General features: G+C 38.7%; 1 protein-coding gene across 5 annotated transcripts in view; it reads left to right on the top strand.

Annotated features, from left to right (window-relative positions):
* f (espin protein forked) overlaps nucleotides 1–17,755 on the top strand; it is a 110,521-nt gene that overhangs the window by 54,323 nt on the left and 38,443 nt on the right. For all 5 annotated transcript variants that reach the window (XM_069504867.1, XM_069504866.1, XM_069504865.1 and 2 more), the window contains exons 3-6: nucleotides 5,970–6,153; nucleotides 10,071–10,253; nucleotides 16,008–16,112; nucleotides 17,199–17,430. In XM_069504867.1, coding sequence (XP_069360968.1) covers nucleotides 5,970–6,153; nucleotides 10,071–10,253; nucleotides 16,008–16,112; nucleotides 17,199–17,430 — 704 coding nt within the window. The remainder of the gene's footprint in view (nucleotides 1–5,969; nucleotides 6,154–10,070; nucleotides 10,254–16,007; nucleotides 16,113–17,198; nucleotides 17,431–17,755) is intronic.

Genomic DNA, 17,755 nt, shown 5'->3' with positions numbered 1-17,755 from the left:
CCGCGCTAACCCGGTGCGGGAGAGCGCGGGTGACGTGCGAGTGTGCAGGGCGTCCCCCCGCCTCATACCCCGATTGCCGTCTCGACCTGTCGACAATACGACAATAGGCCTGACAAAACTAGTCGATTATGATGCACACTATGTCATCAAACTATCAATACAAAGATCAACAAACTCGGAAAAAGATGGCGTGTCATTCAACTGATTGTGTGAAAACATATGCAAGTGTCAAGCGGAGCACTTTCGCTGGGGCTTCGCGAAACCCGCCAGAGCCTTAGAGCTTGCAGTGAGAACGAATCTGGCGGCGCGCGCGCATGTATTACCGAACGAATCGATTTCTAACGATTAATCGATATCCATTGTGGACTGTGTTGTGTATGTTATGACGCTCATTTTGTCTTGCAAAACTGTGTTGTCATTAAATATTTATACCTACTTTTCATTTATTTATTATACATGAGATTCGCATACAATAGTACATACGAGTTTGAAGCAAATTTTTCACTTTTCACTTCAAGTTTTTCTCGAATATTAACTAACTATAGTTTTATTTATATAAAGTGTTATTTCTGCGTGTAAAATACTCAGAAAATATATCAATATGACGCTCAACAACACCCAACCTCCGTACAGTCGGGTGACTAGTAAACTGTTCGGAAAGAAAAGTAAGAAAAACAAAAAGTATGTGAAAATGAAAGCTGGGACTTACAGCGGCCGGGAACGGTAAATACTTTCATTACTTAGTAACTATTTTTTTTTATTCAGATACAAGTTAGCCCTTGACTGCAATCTCACCTGATGGTAAGTGACGATGCAGTCTAAGGTGGGAGCGGGCTAGGAAGGAGTATGGCAGTTTTTATTAAACCCATACACCTTTGGTTTCTACACGGCATCGTACCGGAACGCTAAATCGCTTGGCGGCACGGCTTTGCCGGTAGAGTGGTAACTAGCCACGGCCGAGGCCTCGCACCAGACCAAACCAGAAATTTAGAAATTACAAAATTCCATACCCCTGCCAGGTATCGAACCCGGGACCTCCCACTAATAAGACCATAGCGCTTACCACTGCGCCAGGGAGGTCGTCATATTAAATTGAAATTAGTACCTTTGCTGGTGTGTTAAGTAAAAAGCTATGATAGCCACTAGGTTAGGACGTCCGCCTTCTAATCGGAGGTCGGGGGTTCGATCCCAGGCCTCCCTCTAACTTTCGGAGCTATGTGCGTTTTAATTAATTAAATATCACTTGCTTTAACGGCGAAGGAAAACATTCTCAGGAAACCTGCATGCCTGAGAGTTCTCCATAATGTTCTCAAAGGTGTGTGAAGTCTACCAATCCGCACATGGCTAGCGTGGTAGACTATGAACAAAACCCTTCTCACTCTGAGAGGAAACCCGTGCTCTGTAGTGAGCCGGCGACGGATTGATCATGATGATGATGATGAAATTGAAACTCGTTGAGCTATGTCGGTTGCCCAGATTCTCCTTCGGATCTCCTCATTTCTGATTAACTGTAAGTTGAAGTGGCAATGAGCTGGGAACATAGTTTGAAAAACCGATAGACGTTGGTGTCCCAAGGTGCTTGAAAAGCTTTTCATTCATCCAATCCAAACAGTTTCTACTTAGTATGCTGATGGTATCACTTATTGTAGGTTAGGTAAAGGTTAGGCCGTTCGCATTGGAGAGAGCTATCTTCGGAGTTTCTCCATTTTACTTATAAATAGAGAGGACTACTTGTTGCTAAGAAAGGATCGAAGTAAGTAGGTACTGCAAAGGCGGCGGTGCAAGTACAGTGTGTGGAATAAACAAAAGCAATGGCGGCCGAAAACATCTGACGCTAGAGGTCAACGAACGTTGCGTAAGTAGGCCACTTAGAGTCAATGCCGCGTCGTAGGCGGGGCATTGACCCGAGTTTTGCATTGCGGGTTTGAACAATACTAAATCACTAAAACTACTGTTTTGGTATTGAATTGTTTTAGGTAGTATAACAATAACGTTAAATTGCTAGTCTTAGACCATAGAGACTCAGAACAATAAATATGTACTATATCAGTAGGTATCTCGTCGGTGTTGGAATGCCTCTTTGATAACGATAAATTAATTCAATCGACTTTTTTAACATCCACTAACTATTACCATCACCTTCTAGTCGTTTATTTCGTGGTTTAAGTGGCATTTCATTTAACTACTTTTTAGTTTCACGATAATTTCTCTTATTAATTTGCATTTTAATTAAGTTACCACATCAGTTTACTAGTATCTAAATTAAGCGATCCAAGACTAAAATGCGTTCTTGACACGGCGCGGCGGCGAACTACGATTATAAATTATAATTGTAGACTTATTTGTATGTTTATATACCTACCCTCATAACTCTAACAAACTTATTTTGATATAAATGATGTGTTATCTTGGCTATCTAGGGTTCGTCTCAACACTTCGTAATAATAATTAGTAGCGTCACGCTACGTCATCAAGAATCCAAAATGGCACACAAGTCCAATAAAAAATTTTATGATAACGAAAAATAAATTACGGACATATATGTGGAGTTTGATATTAAAAATGTCTATTTATGTAAATTCTTAAAATTATCTTAAATATATAAAAGGAAAAGGTGACTGACTGACTGACTGATCTATCAACGCACAGCTCAAACTACTGTACGGATCGGGCTGAAATTTGGCATGCAGATAGCTACTATGACGTAGGCATCCGCTAAGAAAGGACTTTTGAAAATTCAACCCCTAAGGGGGTGAAATAGGGGTTTGACATTTGATTAGTCCACGCGGACGAAGTCGCGAACATAAGCTAGTATGTATAAAATTGAGGTAGGTAAAGTAGGTACACAGACCACTACCTATAGACACCTAATAGCCAGACACCCCCGATCGCCAAGCTTAGGCAGTTGCTTAGCATAAAAGTCGGCCCACGCCCGTTCGGTATCCTCATTCCGCACATTGTCTTGATTACGTGACTTTTGAGTTCACCAATCACAACGAAGGATTCTTCCCTGTCCCCCGCCAACGTTTTACGATTTTGTTTTCATGCAAAACCTTGTATATGCGTACTCTTGAGGTTGAATTCTCTGTAAGTAGGTTAAAAAAAACTATTTTTCACGACCTACTTACTGAAAATCGAAAAAAAACAACTGAATTTCTATATCTACTGGTATCTACTACTTAGTATCGTATGGGACAGGTTGAGATGACAATCGGGGTATGCGGCGAGGGGACGCCCCGCACGTCCGCACGACATGCGTGCTATCCCGCACCCGGTTAGCCAGGTGTCCGGTGCGTCCCCTCGCCTCATACCCCGACTTCGATCTCAACCTGCCTCGTCAAGATCTTCGTGGTAGGTACATATTATAATACTATTAAATGTGAAACGAAACTAGCATTTTTCAAAAAAGGTTCTGGTTTTGGTTGTGAACTCAATCCTGTTATACCATTAATGGATTGTATCAATGTAGATAGGTATCGTTAGATAATTAATCTAATTAATAACCGGTTAAAATATCTATTCATGGACTTATCTACCACTTACGAAAGACTTAAATCCGTGAATTAACACCGTTACTTATATTATGCTAATGATATTATGTATTACAACTTGTCATTGATATAACATGTCCCGAAATAGGCAGCCGAACCTGTTAGACGAGCTCGCCAAAACATACATTGCCTAATACCAAGTAATAGCTGGTTTGTGACGTCACATGTCTGCGAGTGAAAACGAGATAAAAGTGAAATTTATCGGCAACTAGTATCAGATGTAATATTCGTGATGTATCGGGGCTTGTGATGTAACAGGTGGCTTTTTCAACGTAGTTACAACGAAAAAGTGTTATTGGTTATTATGCATATATCTAACTAAGTATTACAGTAAAACTTAAAGCTAGCCTTATCTCATTACTATACTATATTTATATCATACTAGCTTATGCTCGCGACTTTGTCCGCGTGGACTACACAAATTTCAGACTCCTATTTCACCCCCTTAGGGGTTGAATTTTCAAACATCCTTTCTTAGCGGATGCCTACGTCATAATAGCTATCTGGAGTCTGTGCACTTCTGGAGTAGTGGCTTGCATAGAAATCTTAGGTATTCGTACAAAGGTAGGTATTTTCTTCTTCTTCTATGTTGTTCAGCCCGATCCGTCCAATAGTTTGAGCTGTGCGTTGATAGATCAGTCAGTCAGTCAGTCAGTCACCTTTTCCTTTTATATATATAGACTAGTGACCCGCCCTGACTTCGCACAGGTAGCTAATTTTTTATTTATTTAACAATTATCTCTAATTTTTTGAAATAAAATATAGCCTATATCACTCAGGAATAATGTAACTTTCTATTGGTGAAAGAATTTTAAATCGGAGCAGTAGTTTCAGAGATTACCCCCTACAAACAAACTTACAAATTTCATCTCTTTATAATATTAGTATAGATATATCATGCTAGCGTGGAATGGGAACACTGGCCACTGACAGCGAGGCTGATCCTTTACGCAAAAAATGAGCCAGCCCTTTTGACACAGTTGACCGATGTTGACCGTTTGACCCAGATGAGGCTATGAAATGTCTGGTATTTTTTTTTGCACTAAGACTCCATGGCCCCAGGGTCTCCACGGCAAACGAGAGGTAGATTATAATATTATTATCCATACTAAATAATATAAATGCGAAAGTGTGTCTGTCTGTCTATCTGTCTGTCTGCTAGCTTTTCATGGCCCAACAGTTTAACCGATTTTGATGAACATGGTAGAGAGTTAGCTTACATTCCGGGTTACTTTTTATTCCGGAAAATCAAAGAGTTCCCAAGGGATTTTTGAGAACTGAAACTCACGCGGACGAAGTCGCGGGCATTATCTAGTAATGAATAAAAAAAAGATTATATTGCTATACTTACATAATATTTAAGAGAAAATATAGAGTCAAAAAAATTAACGACTTCTAGTTTATCGAGTTAAGGCGAGTCACCGAGGCTAAGCGGAAAAAACTGGTTTGCTAGATCAAATGTTTTAGGAATTTACTATTAAATAATGGCCTTGCTAAAAATATACAATATACCTAAAGACATTGTCTAAAGAATGTGCTACTTTGATACACAATAGGAAGTACTTCACTCGATCAAATAAAATCTTGAAATAAGCCGAAATAAAAGTCTAAAACGAATTATTTAATACTAAAATTTCTGACTTGGCAAATAATTTTTATATGGAAATTTTTGTCTTAAAGTACTACAGAGAACCTGCTAAATTTTGGTTTTCAACAGGACTTCTATAATTTATTAAATTCAAATTTAACGTTTGAAACACAGAATTTGAACGTTGCCAAGCGGTTTACTCATTACACATTTACATCATCACTTTCATTGTAGTAGGTATTCCTCCGTGTTTTTGTATTCAAAATCAAAAGTGATCCTCCTTTGAAATTCAATAGCTTATCGAGTTCCGATATCATTTTCAACTTTTACCCGGTTGAATGGTCTTCGAATATATCCCTATGCATGTAAACAATACGCATGCGCTAGCACGCAAACTCACATTTCAAGAACATAAAAAATATAGATATCGTGGTTTTAGCCGTTTTAGTGTTGGAAGCGAAAGTTACTACCGAGCGATAAAATGTAACATACATGTACCTAACATACGAATATAATATCTAGGTATACTACTAAGTCCTACACTTGATTAGCGGCGAAGGAAAACGTCGTGAGGAAACCTGCATGCCTGAAAGTTCTCCATAATGTTTTCAAGTGTGTGAAGTCTGTCAATCCGCACTTGGCCAGCAGCGTGGCCGTGCTCTCCGAGGCATGGAGAAATGCCAAATTTAGACCTCCGAAATTGGTCGCCCATCCAATAACTGACTTGTGTTAACGTTGCTTCAACACGTGATGACTGTATCCACTTGTATCACATTTGTATTGTATAATTTTTTGTGTGTCTTTATTCACGTTACGTATTTGTTCAACAGTGCAAACACGGCGATGGACAATGACGTCACGCCGGTATACCTCGCCGCGCAAGAAGGACACCTGGCTGTACTGAAATACTTGGTACTAGAGGCTGGGGGAAGACTGGACGCGCGCGCCCGCGACGGGATGCTGCCAATACACGCAGCGGCACAGACTGGCTGCCTGGACTGTGTTAAATGGATGGTAAGAACACTTGGTACTAGAGGCTGGGGGAAGACCGGACGCCTGTGCCCGGGATGAGATGATGACAATACATGCAGCGGCACAGACTGGCTGCCTGGACTGTGTTAAATGGATGGTAAGAACACTTGGTACTAGAGGCTGGGGGAAGACCGGACGCCTGTGCCCTGGATGAGATGGTGACAATACATGCTGCGGCACAGACTGTTTGCCTGGATTGTGCAAAATGGATGGTAAAAATATTTCTAGAAGCTGGGGGAAGAGTGGACGTAATAATACTTTTTCGCAAAATAACAACTCTCATATAAAATTTTAATCGAACGTCATTACTATGTTCTACCTACTCCTATTTCCGACAGCTAATTTCCATACATTACATAAAACCGCAGGTAATCTATTTTTTACAATACGCCACAGTAGGCGTCGTTACGTAAAAGTAATTCATAAGATTTTCTCTTATATTATCCACTAATTAGAGTTCAATAACTTTTCGCAATCAATCACAGAGCAGGAAACGATCAGAGAGCACGCTCAGACTCTTAAGGCCTGATACACATAAAGCGCGTCGGGTAGAACTAGAAGTACAGTTAAGGTTGTTTTATGCCTGAGTAACATGAAAAGTCCAGTGGCCCTACCGCGGTTGTTTGACAGCTGCAATGTCACGATCGCAATCATCTCTGATTGGTTAATGCTCGCTCACTATTGGCCACAATGCATTGTTGCAACAAGAATCGCACAAATTCAGCCAATCAGAACAATTGAGATTGTAATAATGATTGATGCAGGTTTTAGACAATCGCCCTACTGACTCACACATTGACTGACTTATCAATGCCCAGCTTTACCCTTGGACCTAGATAAATGAAATTTTACACAGAGGCTCCTTTTCTAATGTAGACAAGGAATACGGTTAGATTTATCAAAATTCTCACGAAGCGCAAATTTCGGAGCGAAGCCGCGGGTGGTCTCTAATTATTATTAAGTAGGAATGGTATAGTATGGGAGCATACATTTTTGCGGCTTTTATGCAGCATGCGGCAGTCTATTTATTTTTTACTAGCTGATGCCCGCGACTTCGTACGCGTGGATTTAGGTTTTTAAGAATCCTGTGGGAACTCTTAAATTTTCCTTCCTATCTCTGTACCAAATTTCGTCAAAATCGGTAGAACGATTGAGCCGTGAAAAGCTAGCAGACAGACAGACACACTTTCACATTTATAATATTATGGTATGGATATGGATAGTATGTATTGAGACACCATCTGCTATAGTGACACTGCTATAGTATATCTAGTGAAACGGGACTCAAGTGGAAATCAAATATATGTACGTAGGTAGGTATATTTTTTATTAGGTATATTTTTTTAACTTATTTTACTAAGTTCTAACTTGTTTTTAGGGAACGGAAAAATATTTTTATTTTGTTTTATTGGCACACACAGCGGGATGGCTAATCACTAACACTACCCATATTATAAACGCGAAAGTGTGTTTTTTTGTTGGTTTATTGATTTGTTAATTTGTTCTTCAATCACGTTTCAACGAATCAACGTGATTTTTGCATGGGTATAGTTAAAGACCTAGATACTGGATAGTGACATATACTACTTTTTATCCCGGAAAATCAAAGGGTTCCCACGGGATTTTAAAAGGGTACGGAAGTACCTCAAAAGGAAAAACGGAACCCTTATAGGATCACTTTGTTGTCTGTCTGTCAAGAAACCTACAGGGTACTTCCTGTTGACCTAGAATCATGAAATTTGGCAAGTAGGTAGATCTTATAGCTGACATTTGGGGAAAAATCTGAAAACCGTGAATTTAGGGTTAGATCACACAAAAAAAATTAAATTGTGGTCATGAACTAATAATTAGTATTTTCAACTTTCGAAGTGAGTGACTATATCAAGTGGGCTATCATATGAAAGGTCTTCATCTGTACATTCTAAAACAGATTTTTATTTATTTTTGTACATCATAGTTTTTGAATTATCGTGCAAAATGTCGAAAAAATACGACTGTAGTACGGAACCCTCATTGCGCGAGCCTGACTCGCACTTGGCCGGTTTTTATTTATCAATCACTAGCTGATTCCCCGGCGGCAAATTCAACCGGATAAAATTTTAAAAATCCCTTGGGCACTTTGATTATTTATTTACTTATCCTTATCAGACGTACCTACGGACAAGCCAAGAAAACCAAAGTATTATTATGTACATATATTACTCTAAATACTTAATTATAGGTATACCATCTCTGTTTCATTGTGTTTAAAAATACTCATGTGTTTTTAAATTATGTAGAACATAAAATTGATTTTACATATAAAAATATAATTTGTAATCTATATTTTTATTAGTAGGATATCCGCCTTTCTAGCGTCATGTCGTTTTAGTATAATGTAATACACATAATACAGGAAGCCTGTGCGTCTGTCTATATTATTACGTAGTGACCATTACTCACAATAAGATTAAAATCCAATTTCTCAGTATAAAATCATGTAAGTACACATTAATGATGAAAATATTATTATGATCCTCCCGTCCATTGCTTCAGTCATTCCGTCGTTCAGCTGAAGGAATCACCCTCGCTGTTTATAGTAAACTAGCTTATGCCCGCGACTTTGTCCGCGTGGACTGCACAAATTTCAAACCCCTATTTTACTCCCTTAGAGGTTGTATTTTCAAAAATCCTTTCTTAGCGGATGCCTACGTCATAATAGCTAATTCTATCTGCATGCCAAATTTCAACCAGATCCGTCCAGTAGTTCGAGCTGTGCGTTGATAGTCAGTCAGTCAGTTAGTCATTCACCTTTTCCTTTTATATATTTAGATACCTACAATAAAAATTCTGGTTCGATTTTAATAATGGAATTTTTGAGGGTGAAAAGCTCTGCCTAGTACTCTTATTATAAATGCGAAAATGTATTTGTTTGTTGTTTATTGGTTTGTTGGTTTGTTGGTTTGTCCTTCAATCACGTCGCAACGGAGCAATCCGGTGATTTTTTTGCATAGGTATAGTCAAAGACCTGGAAAGTGACATAATAATAAATTAGCATTTTTGTAATTTAATATTTTAAAATGATTTTTTACCAAATGTAATTTTATCGAAAACTAGCTTATGCCCGCGACTTCGTCCGCGTGGACTACACAAATTTTAAACCCCTATTTTACACCCTTAGTTTTGATCTTTAACTATGAGATTTTAACATGAGCTTAATAAAATATATCATACTGCTAATTGCAAAAAATTAACTACAAAACTTCTTTATAGACACTTCAAAACTGACAGAGTTTCATACAAACTTCAATTCAAACCCCTATTTTACCCCTTTAGGGGTTGAATTTTGAAAAATCCCTTCTTAGCGGACGCCTACGTTATAATAGCTATCTGCATGCCGAAATTCAGCGTGATCCGTCCAGTAGTTTGAGCTGTGCGTTGATAGATCAGTCAGTCAGTCAGTCAGTCACCTTTTCCTTTTATATATATAGATAGATGATTTACAATAGCACCTTTAGAAATGATACTTGATATCAATATCCCGACTACACCGGAGATCCCCGATTAGCTTTTTTAGTTTTTTGCGATTGTATCTACCTATTCATACTATAATGTTATAAATGCGAAAGTGTGTCTGTCTGGCTGTCTGTCTGTCTGTCTGTCTGTCTGTCTGTCTGTCTGCCTGCTAGCCTTTCACGGCCCATCTGTTCAACCGATTTTGACGAAATTTGGTACAGATATAGCTTGCATCCCGGGGAAGGACATAGGCTACTTTTTATCCCGGAAAATTGAAGAGTTCCCACAGGATTCTCAAAAACCTAAATCCACGCGTACGAAGTCGCGGGCATAATCTAGTATTCTATATTGCGTTTAGTTTGGAAATAAAGCGAAACTTTTATTAAACGTGTAATTTTCTTCAGATAGTGGAACGCGGTGTGGACCCCAACGCGAGAGATGGCGATGGAGCTACGCCACTCCACTTCGCTGCATCACGGGGACACCTCTCCACGGTGCGGTGGCTTCTCCGCCATGGTGCCAGACTCCACCTGGACAGACATGGCAAAAGCCCTATCAATGATGCTGCAGAAAATCATCATTTGGAGGTTAGTCATCTACCATATTCGGCTTGTAATTTCAAGCTCCGACATCAAGGGGACATCTCTCCACAGTGCAGTAGCCACTACGTAGAACCCTCGAAGCCATGGTGCCAGACTGCACTTGAACAGACTTGGCAAGAGCCCCATCAACGACGTTGTTACCAGCACTGGACTAGGGTTTGCTTGTGATTCTGAACTCTGGCAACATGAGACATCTCTCCACAGTGCGATGGCTACTGCCCCAAAATTCCAGACTCCATCTGGACAGACATGGCAAGAGCCCCATCAACGACGCAGCAAAGAATCGTCATTTGGAGGTAAGTCTCTTCTTTTAACATGTTGTTACCAGCAGACTAGGGTTTGCTTCTGATTCTGAACTCTGGCATCAAGAGGCATCTCTCCACAGTGCGGTGGAAAGTTAGGGTGCCCAAAGCGGTTTTGTCTTTTTAAAATATGAACGTAGCAAAATCACAACGTGTGTAAGGGATTTTCACGTGTCCGCTTTAGTCACCTTTCCCCTGGATATTTTTCCTTGCCATGTTCTGTCTATTGGACTGTGGTCCACTTATAATTCTAATCTTTGACATCAAAAGGACAAATCTTCATAGTGCGTTGCTTTTACTACGTCATGGTGTCAGACTAGGTACACTGTGACCAGTGGCGTGCAGCTCATAGAGGCATAAACGCACTGCTTACCCTCGTTGTAATAGATCAATGTTAATTTTTTATTATGACCTACCGGAAAATAAGTTCATACCTAAATGCATACCCTAGCTTGAAATCCTGTGCACCTCACTGATTGTGACGGACTTGTTCCCACCAACTTGAGTAACGTTTCAAAGTGTGTAATCAACCGTCGTAACTACAGCACTATCTGTAACTATCATTGCTCACTTATAGCATTCCGTTTATCATTTATTATCAGTACCCGTACAGAGATTTTACGTCTCACCAAACGTTGCTAGAATTCGAGAATCGAAATACTTCCGCGTTATAGTAAACTGAGTCTTAAATACCTTGTTTTAAAGCTCAAGTTTGTCTACACATCTATAGCCAGCGCTCCAAGCGGAAACATTTCGAAATTAAAATCAGTGGCATTGAATTTTTTACTTCAATTCAAGGCTATTTAGGTCCATTTTACTTTGATGTTATTGTGTTTCGACTCTCGAATTCTAGCAACGTTTAGTGAGACGTAAAATCTTATACTACGGGTACTGATGAGATAGCAATGAAGTGAAAAATGATGAAGCTGTCGGCAACAAAATCCATACTAATATTATAAACGCGAAAGTGTGTCTGTCTGTCTGTCTGCTAGCTTTTCACGGACCAACAGTTAAACCGATTTTGATGAATCATTTGTACAAAGGTAGCTTACATCCCGGGGAAGGACACAGGCTACTTTTTATCCCGAAAAATCAATGAGTTCCTACGGGATTTTTAAAAACCTAAATCCACGACGAAGTCGCGGGCATCCTCTATATGAATATCCTCGAATAAAGTAACAGATACCTAGATTGTCTCAACAAACTAGATCAAACAACAGGTTTTGGTTTATAAAATTAATACCTATGTTAATTTTAGTGATAGGTACCTACTTCTGATCTAATAGGAGGTCAACGGATATTATAATGACGAGATGTAGACGTGGAACAGACTACCGCTTTTACGTAACCATATGTGAAATTGTATGTATGTGAAATTTAAATATTAAAATAATTGAGCAATAATAATTTTTATTAAAATGCGTTATGATTTGGCAGGAAAAGTACTGAGTAGAACCTTCTATCTTCGAAATATATAAAAGGAAAAGGTGACTGACTGACTGACTGACTGATCTATCAACGCACAGCTCAAACCACTGGACGGATCGGGCTGAAATTTGGCATGCAGATAGCTATTATGACGTAGGTATCCGCTAAGAAAGGATTTTTGAAAATTCAACCCCTAAGGGGATGAAATGGGGGGGTTTAAAGGATAGTCTACGCGGACAAAGTCGCGAGCATAAGCTAGTATAATTATAACTTAGTACTAGATGATGTCCGAGATTTCGTCCGCACATGTTTCGGTTTTTAAATCCCGGGGAATTTTTCTAGGTTTTCCCATACCAAATAGATAATGCCTGCGGCTTCTTGGGTGGGCTTCTTCATGTTTATAAAATCCCCGTTGGAAATCTTTAGTTTTTCGGAACAAAACGTAGCCTATGTCCTTCCTCAGAATGTAAGCTGTTTACCAAATTTTGTCTAAAACGGTTATAAGCGTATGGCCCACGGCCCACAAATAAAATGTTATCATATCAGACAGACCAGACAGACACACTTTCGCATTTATAGTAATGAGTATGGATGGATAATGAAACTTGAAGAAGAAGAAATAAAAAAAACCGGCCAAGTGCGAGACGGACAGACGCACGGACGGACGGACTTAAGACAGACAGACAGGACAGACAACAAAGTGATCCTATAAGGGTTCCGTTCTTCTTTTTAAGGTACGGAACCCTAAAAACAGCTAAGTAGATTAGTTGATCTCAGAATTTTGATTTTAAGTGAAAAAGCTGGTTGTAGAGGAGTTGCAGAAATGTCGTGCTGCCAAGCAATTACCTATTAATGCTGGTAACTCAGGGAGTTTTGCAAGTTTTAATGGCATACTGTTGCATAAGAAATCGAAACTATTACTTATAGAGAGGGACGTTAAAGGAGGAGGCAGATTATGACTTTGATTTACTAACGCTGAGTTGTTCGAAACAAATTCAAAAATTAATTTCAGTTTAAACTAATTTTGTTTATATTTACGTATAACTATGTATGTATAGTCGCATAGCGACTCCCCGTCTTACAGTTCTAAGTATAATTATACAAATACAAAACATGCATACTAGTTAGAAAAATACTCTTAGAGTCCGTACATACACAAATCACTTTTAAGACAAAATCTCATAAACATGGTACACGAAACAAACATAAACTACAATTAACTAAAGCTAGGACAAATTGTGGGGTGAAAACTATATAGTTTGTGGGAGTACTACTATATAATAACTTGCCGAAAGACATTTTTAACGAAAAATCTTTTCCAAAATTTAAAGAAAAATTAAAAAAATATTGTCAAACACTATAGTTTTAAAATATATAGGTATAAGTTTTATTATTGTATAAATTCACCGTATCATAAATAATGTTTTCTTCTATATTTGTATTTAAAATTGTTCTCATGTAAGTGAACTTTTGTTCTTTTTTGAGAAAATAAAGTCTTTAAACCTAAACCTAAGTTCTACAGTTCTATAAGTAGGTAGGTACTCTGTGGTGAATATTGTGGTGAATTATAAATATTCACAACAAAGTACGTAGGTACGTATGTACATAGGATATTCACAGAATATAGTGTTGCTGACTTTGGAATTTCATTTCTTGAGATGCTGGTCGACCTATAGTAACTAACAGTAGGTAGGTACATAGAAACGGTTAGGCAAGTTTTTTTTCCTATCATAAAGCACCATTATAATAATAATGGCAGCTTTATTGCTACTACAATCTAGCCTAAAGGCTAATAAGTAATATTATTCTAGCTTAAACTTCTACTTATGATTAACTAGCTGATGCCCGCGACTTCGTCCGCGTGGCTTTAGGTTTTTTAAAATCCCGCGGGAACTCTTCAATTTTCCGGGATAAAAAGTAGCTTATGTCCTTCCCCGGGATATAAGCTAACTCTGTACCAAATTTCATCCAAATCGGTTGAACGGTCGGGCCGTGAAAAGCTAGCAGACAGACAGACAGACAGACACACTTTCGCATTTATAATATTAAGTATGGATTTCTAAATCTAATTTACAGTCCAATAACTGTCCTTAGTTTATTCTATACTAGAGGATGCCCGCGACTGTACGCGTGGATTTATTGTCGTACCTACTCCTAGCACAAGCTTGACGCTTAGTTGGAGAGGAAAGGGGAATATTAGAATATTCTTTTTTTAAAAAATAGGTTTTAATTAGGAAAAATCCCGAGGGAACTCTTTGGTTTTCCGGGATAAAAAGTAGCCTATGTCTTTCCCCGGTATGCAAGCTATCTCTGTACAAAATTTCATCAAAATCGGTTGAACGGATGTGGCAGACAGACAGACACACTTTCGCATTTATAATAGATATTAGTATGGATTTGAACGGGTGAATTAGCAGGCATCTTTCGCCCAGTGGCTTGTATCAATCGGGCTAATGATATACGATTTGCTTCATTTGGTCCATGCAGGATTGCTGTACAGTTTAATTGATAGAAATTGTGCGCTTGAGCAAACGGTATCAAATGTTGCGATGTAATATACTTACCAATTAAAACAATATTTATGGAAGATCCATTAAAAACGTTAAAAATCAACTTTTTTTAATTACGAAGAAGAAAAAAGCGACATTTCTGATAATAAACGATGGAGCAGTTTAGAATGCCGTCTAAACCATTATTAGCTAAAGTCTATATATATATATATATTAATATATATAAAAGGAAAAAGTGACTGATCTATCAACGCACAGCTCAAACTACTAGACGGATCGGGCTGAAATTTAGCATGCAGATAGCTATTGTGACGTAGACATCCGCTAGGAAAAGTTTTTTGAAAATTCAATCCCTAAAGGGATAAAACAGGGGTTTGAAATTTGTGTGGTCCACGCGGACGAAATCCGGAAACAAGCTAGTTGTATTACAAAATCTAATAAGTACTCAGATATAGGTTAATATTTTTAACCGACTTAAAAAAGGGGGGTGGTTCTCAATTTGGCCCGTTTTTTTATGTATGTACATCGATTTTTGCGAGGTTTCTGGACCGATTTGCAATTTTTTTTCACTAAGATTTTTTTTTTTTAAGTAAACAATTGATTTTTTTCCTCCGAGAAAGCCTTATATCACGTCATCACTACAAAATCAGAGCTATTACTGACCATACGATATTATGTTATAGACTTTTACGCGTACCCACTAAATCAATAATCCATACATTAGTCTTTGTTATTCACGATTCCCGTGTAAGACATGTGGAAGTCGTGATCGTGTCTGATTCGTGACGTCAACCACGATGTTACAATGTGACAAGCAGTTCCATAACGTAATGATATAATTCCTTATGGTACGATTACACCTAACGAGTACAGTGGCGAGTCAGTGTCCTCGGCCGAGTACTCGGTTGGTATACCTAAACACTTACGAGTGCTCGGCGCAATTTCGAAATACGTATAAACGGCCACCACAGCACTGTCTCGGCCGAGTGACATTTTACTGTCTCGCTTCACTACTCGGTAGGTGTAACCAGCCCATTAGTTATACTTATGGTATAACTTTACATTGGTGACAGTGACATTCCATGTTCCAAATGACATCAGACATGATATGTTGTGCCGACCCCACGTAGCGTGGGATAAGGTAAGGAAGAAGAAGGTGACAGTGACATTCCACATCCCGGCCATTAGTCGAACCAGAGACCTCCCACTAATAAGACTACAGCGGTTACCACTGCGCCAGGGAGGTCTTACTTATTCATACTAATATTATAAATGCGAAAGTGCTGTCTGTCTGCTAGCTTTTCACGGCCCAACAGTTTAACCGATTTTAATGAAATTTGGTACAGAGCTAGCTTATATCCCGGGGAAGGACATAGGATTTTTATCCCGGATTATCAGAGAGTTCCCACGGGGTTCAATAAACCTAAATACACGCAGACGAAGTCGCGGGCGGGCTAGTAAGTTATACTTAATTATAAACATTTTGTTGTTGTTCACAGTGCTTGAACGTGCTGGTAGCGGCAGGAGCCGCTGGTGCAGACAACAAGCAACTCTCCTCATATAAAGCGATACATGCTTGCGCCTGCGCACCGGGGGAGGCGAGAGTAAGTTTTTTTTCATTTCAGTATTCAGTAACCGCACTAACTCTATGTTCGAAATTACTCTGCCAAAATATGCCCAAAATGTATGGAGACATCAAATCACGAAGGTTTTTCAGTCCCTTTCACGTCCGTACTACATGGCTATATTTCTGTGCCAGGTTCTGGATCTGTCTATCATTAAATTTTTTTTTCAAGTAGCAGTTTCTAGTTTATTTGACCTTAATGTCACAAAAGCTACATTTTGAATTTTTCTTTCAAGACCTTGGGTTCCGATACGTTTCGTAATTCTTACAATCGATTTCCAATACTTATGATAATGTTAAAGTAGAATTTAAATGTTAAAATTTGAATTATATTGTGGTACCTACTTATCTAATTTTTTTACACGTCTTAAATATTTTTTATTGCCAACGCAATGAAATACTTCTACAGTTTGTAGATAATTCTTGTCTTCCATTGTTTAATTTAATTCAATCATTTAGATTGATTTTAGAAAGAATAAAATATAGTAGTTAAAGTATTTTGCATGCTGTAGCCGGCTATAATTTAAATTATTAATTATCAATTTATCACCACTAAATCATATAATCTTATAAATAAAAATTTATGACAATCAGGAAGCGTAAAATTTTACCAATTCTGATTAAATAATTTCAGTTTGAGTTTGAGTTTGAGTTGAGTTTAATAACTTAGCATCTAGGATTTGAATAAAACTGCCATACCCCTTCCAGGTTAGCCCACTATCATCTTAGACTGCATTATCACTTACCACCAGGTGAGATTGCAGTCAAGGGCTAACTTGTATGTAAATTAAAAAAAAAAAAAACGTAATATTTTTGTATGATTCTGTTGGTGGTTCAATAAAAAATAAAAATAAAATGAAATAGTAGCAGCACTATTTAATGATTAAACGAACTTACCTGTAATGTAAGTGAAGTTCTATCATAATTATACGAGGGCTTTGTCCGAAGGAATTAGAATTGGAATTAGGAATTAGAAGGAGAAGAAGAATTCTTTTTGAAACTACTTCACCCATTAAAATATCTGAAGGAATTTTAAAAATACAATACGCAATTGTTTTTTTTCCAGTGTGCCTTACCAAACTGCATCAATGCAAACGGGAGCCGTACGCCATTTTACTTACACCCACCAGAGAGAGAAAGACTCAGTACCACGCACGAGCGTCGAGGCTCACTGTCATCTACTGTTGGCTCTATCAGCTCAGCGCGCTCTGGACCGGCCGATGGACTGTATATCAACCCTATGCAAAGGACTTCAGCTAGTGTGACACATCACAGTTCTTCGGGGGAAGAAAGTTCGGGTAAGTTCTTGAGACTTAAGAGAGAAAGACTCAGTACCACGCACGAGCCTCGAGGCTCTCTGTCATCTACTGTTGGGTCTATAAGCTCAGCGCGCTCTGGACCGGCCGATGGACTGTATATCAACTCTATGCAAAGGACTTCAGCTAGTGTGACACATCACAGTTCTTCGGGGGAAGAAAGTTCGGGTAAGTTCTTGAGACTTAAGAGAGAAAGACTCAGTACCACGCACGAGCCTCGAGGCTCTCTGTCATCTACTGTTGGCTCTATCAGCTCAGCGCGCTCTGGACCGGCCGATGGACTGTATATCAACCCTATGCAAAGGAC

Source organism: Maniola hyperantus, chromosome 19 (genome assembly GCF_902806685.2).
Source record: "Maniola hyperantus chromosome 19, iAphHyp1.2, whole genome shotgun sequence".
Classification (NCBI taxonomy): Eukaryota; Metazoa; Arthropoda; class Insecta; order Lepidoptera; family Nymphalidae; genus Maniola; species Maniola hyperantus.
The sequence above is the reverse complement of the archived record's forward strand: the minus strand, read 5'-3'. Positions and strand labels throughout refer to the sequence as shown.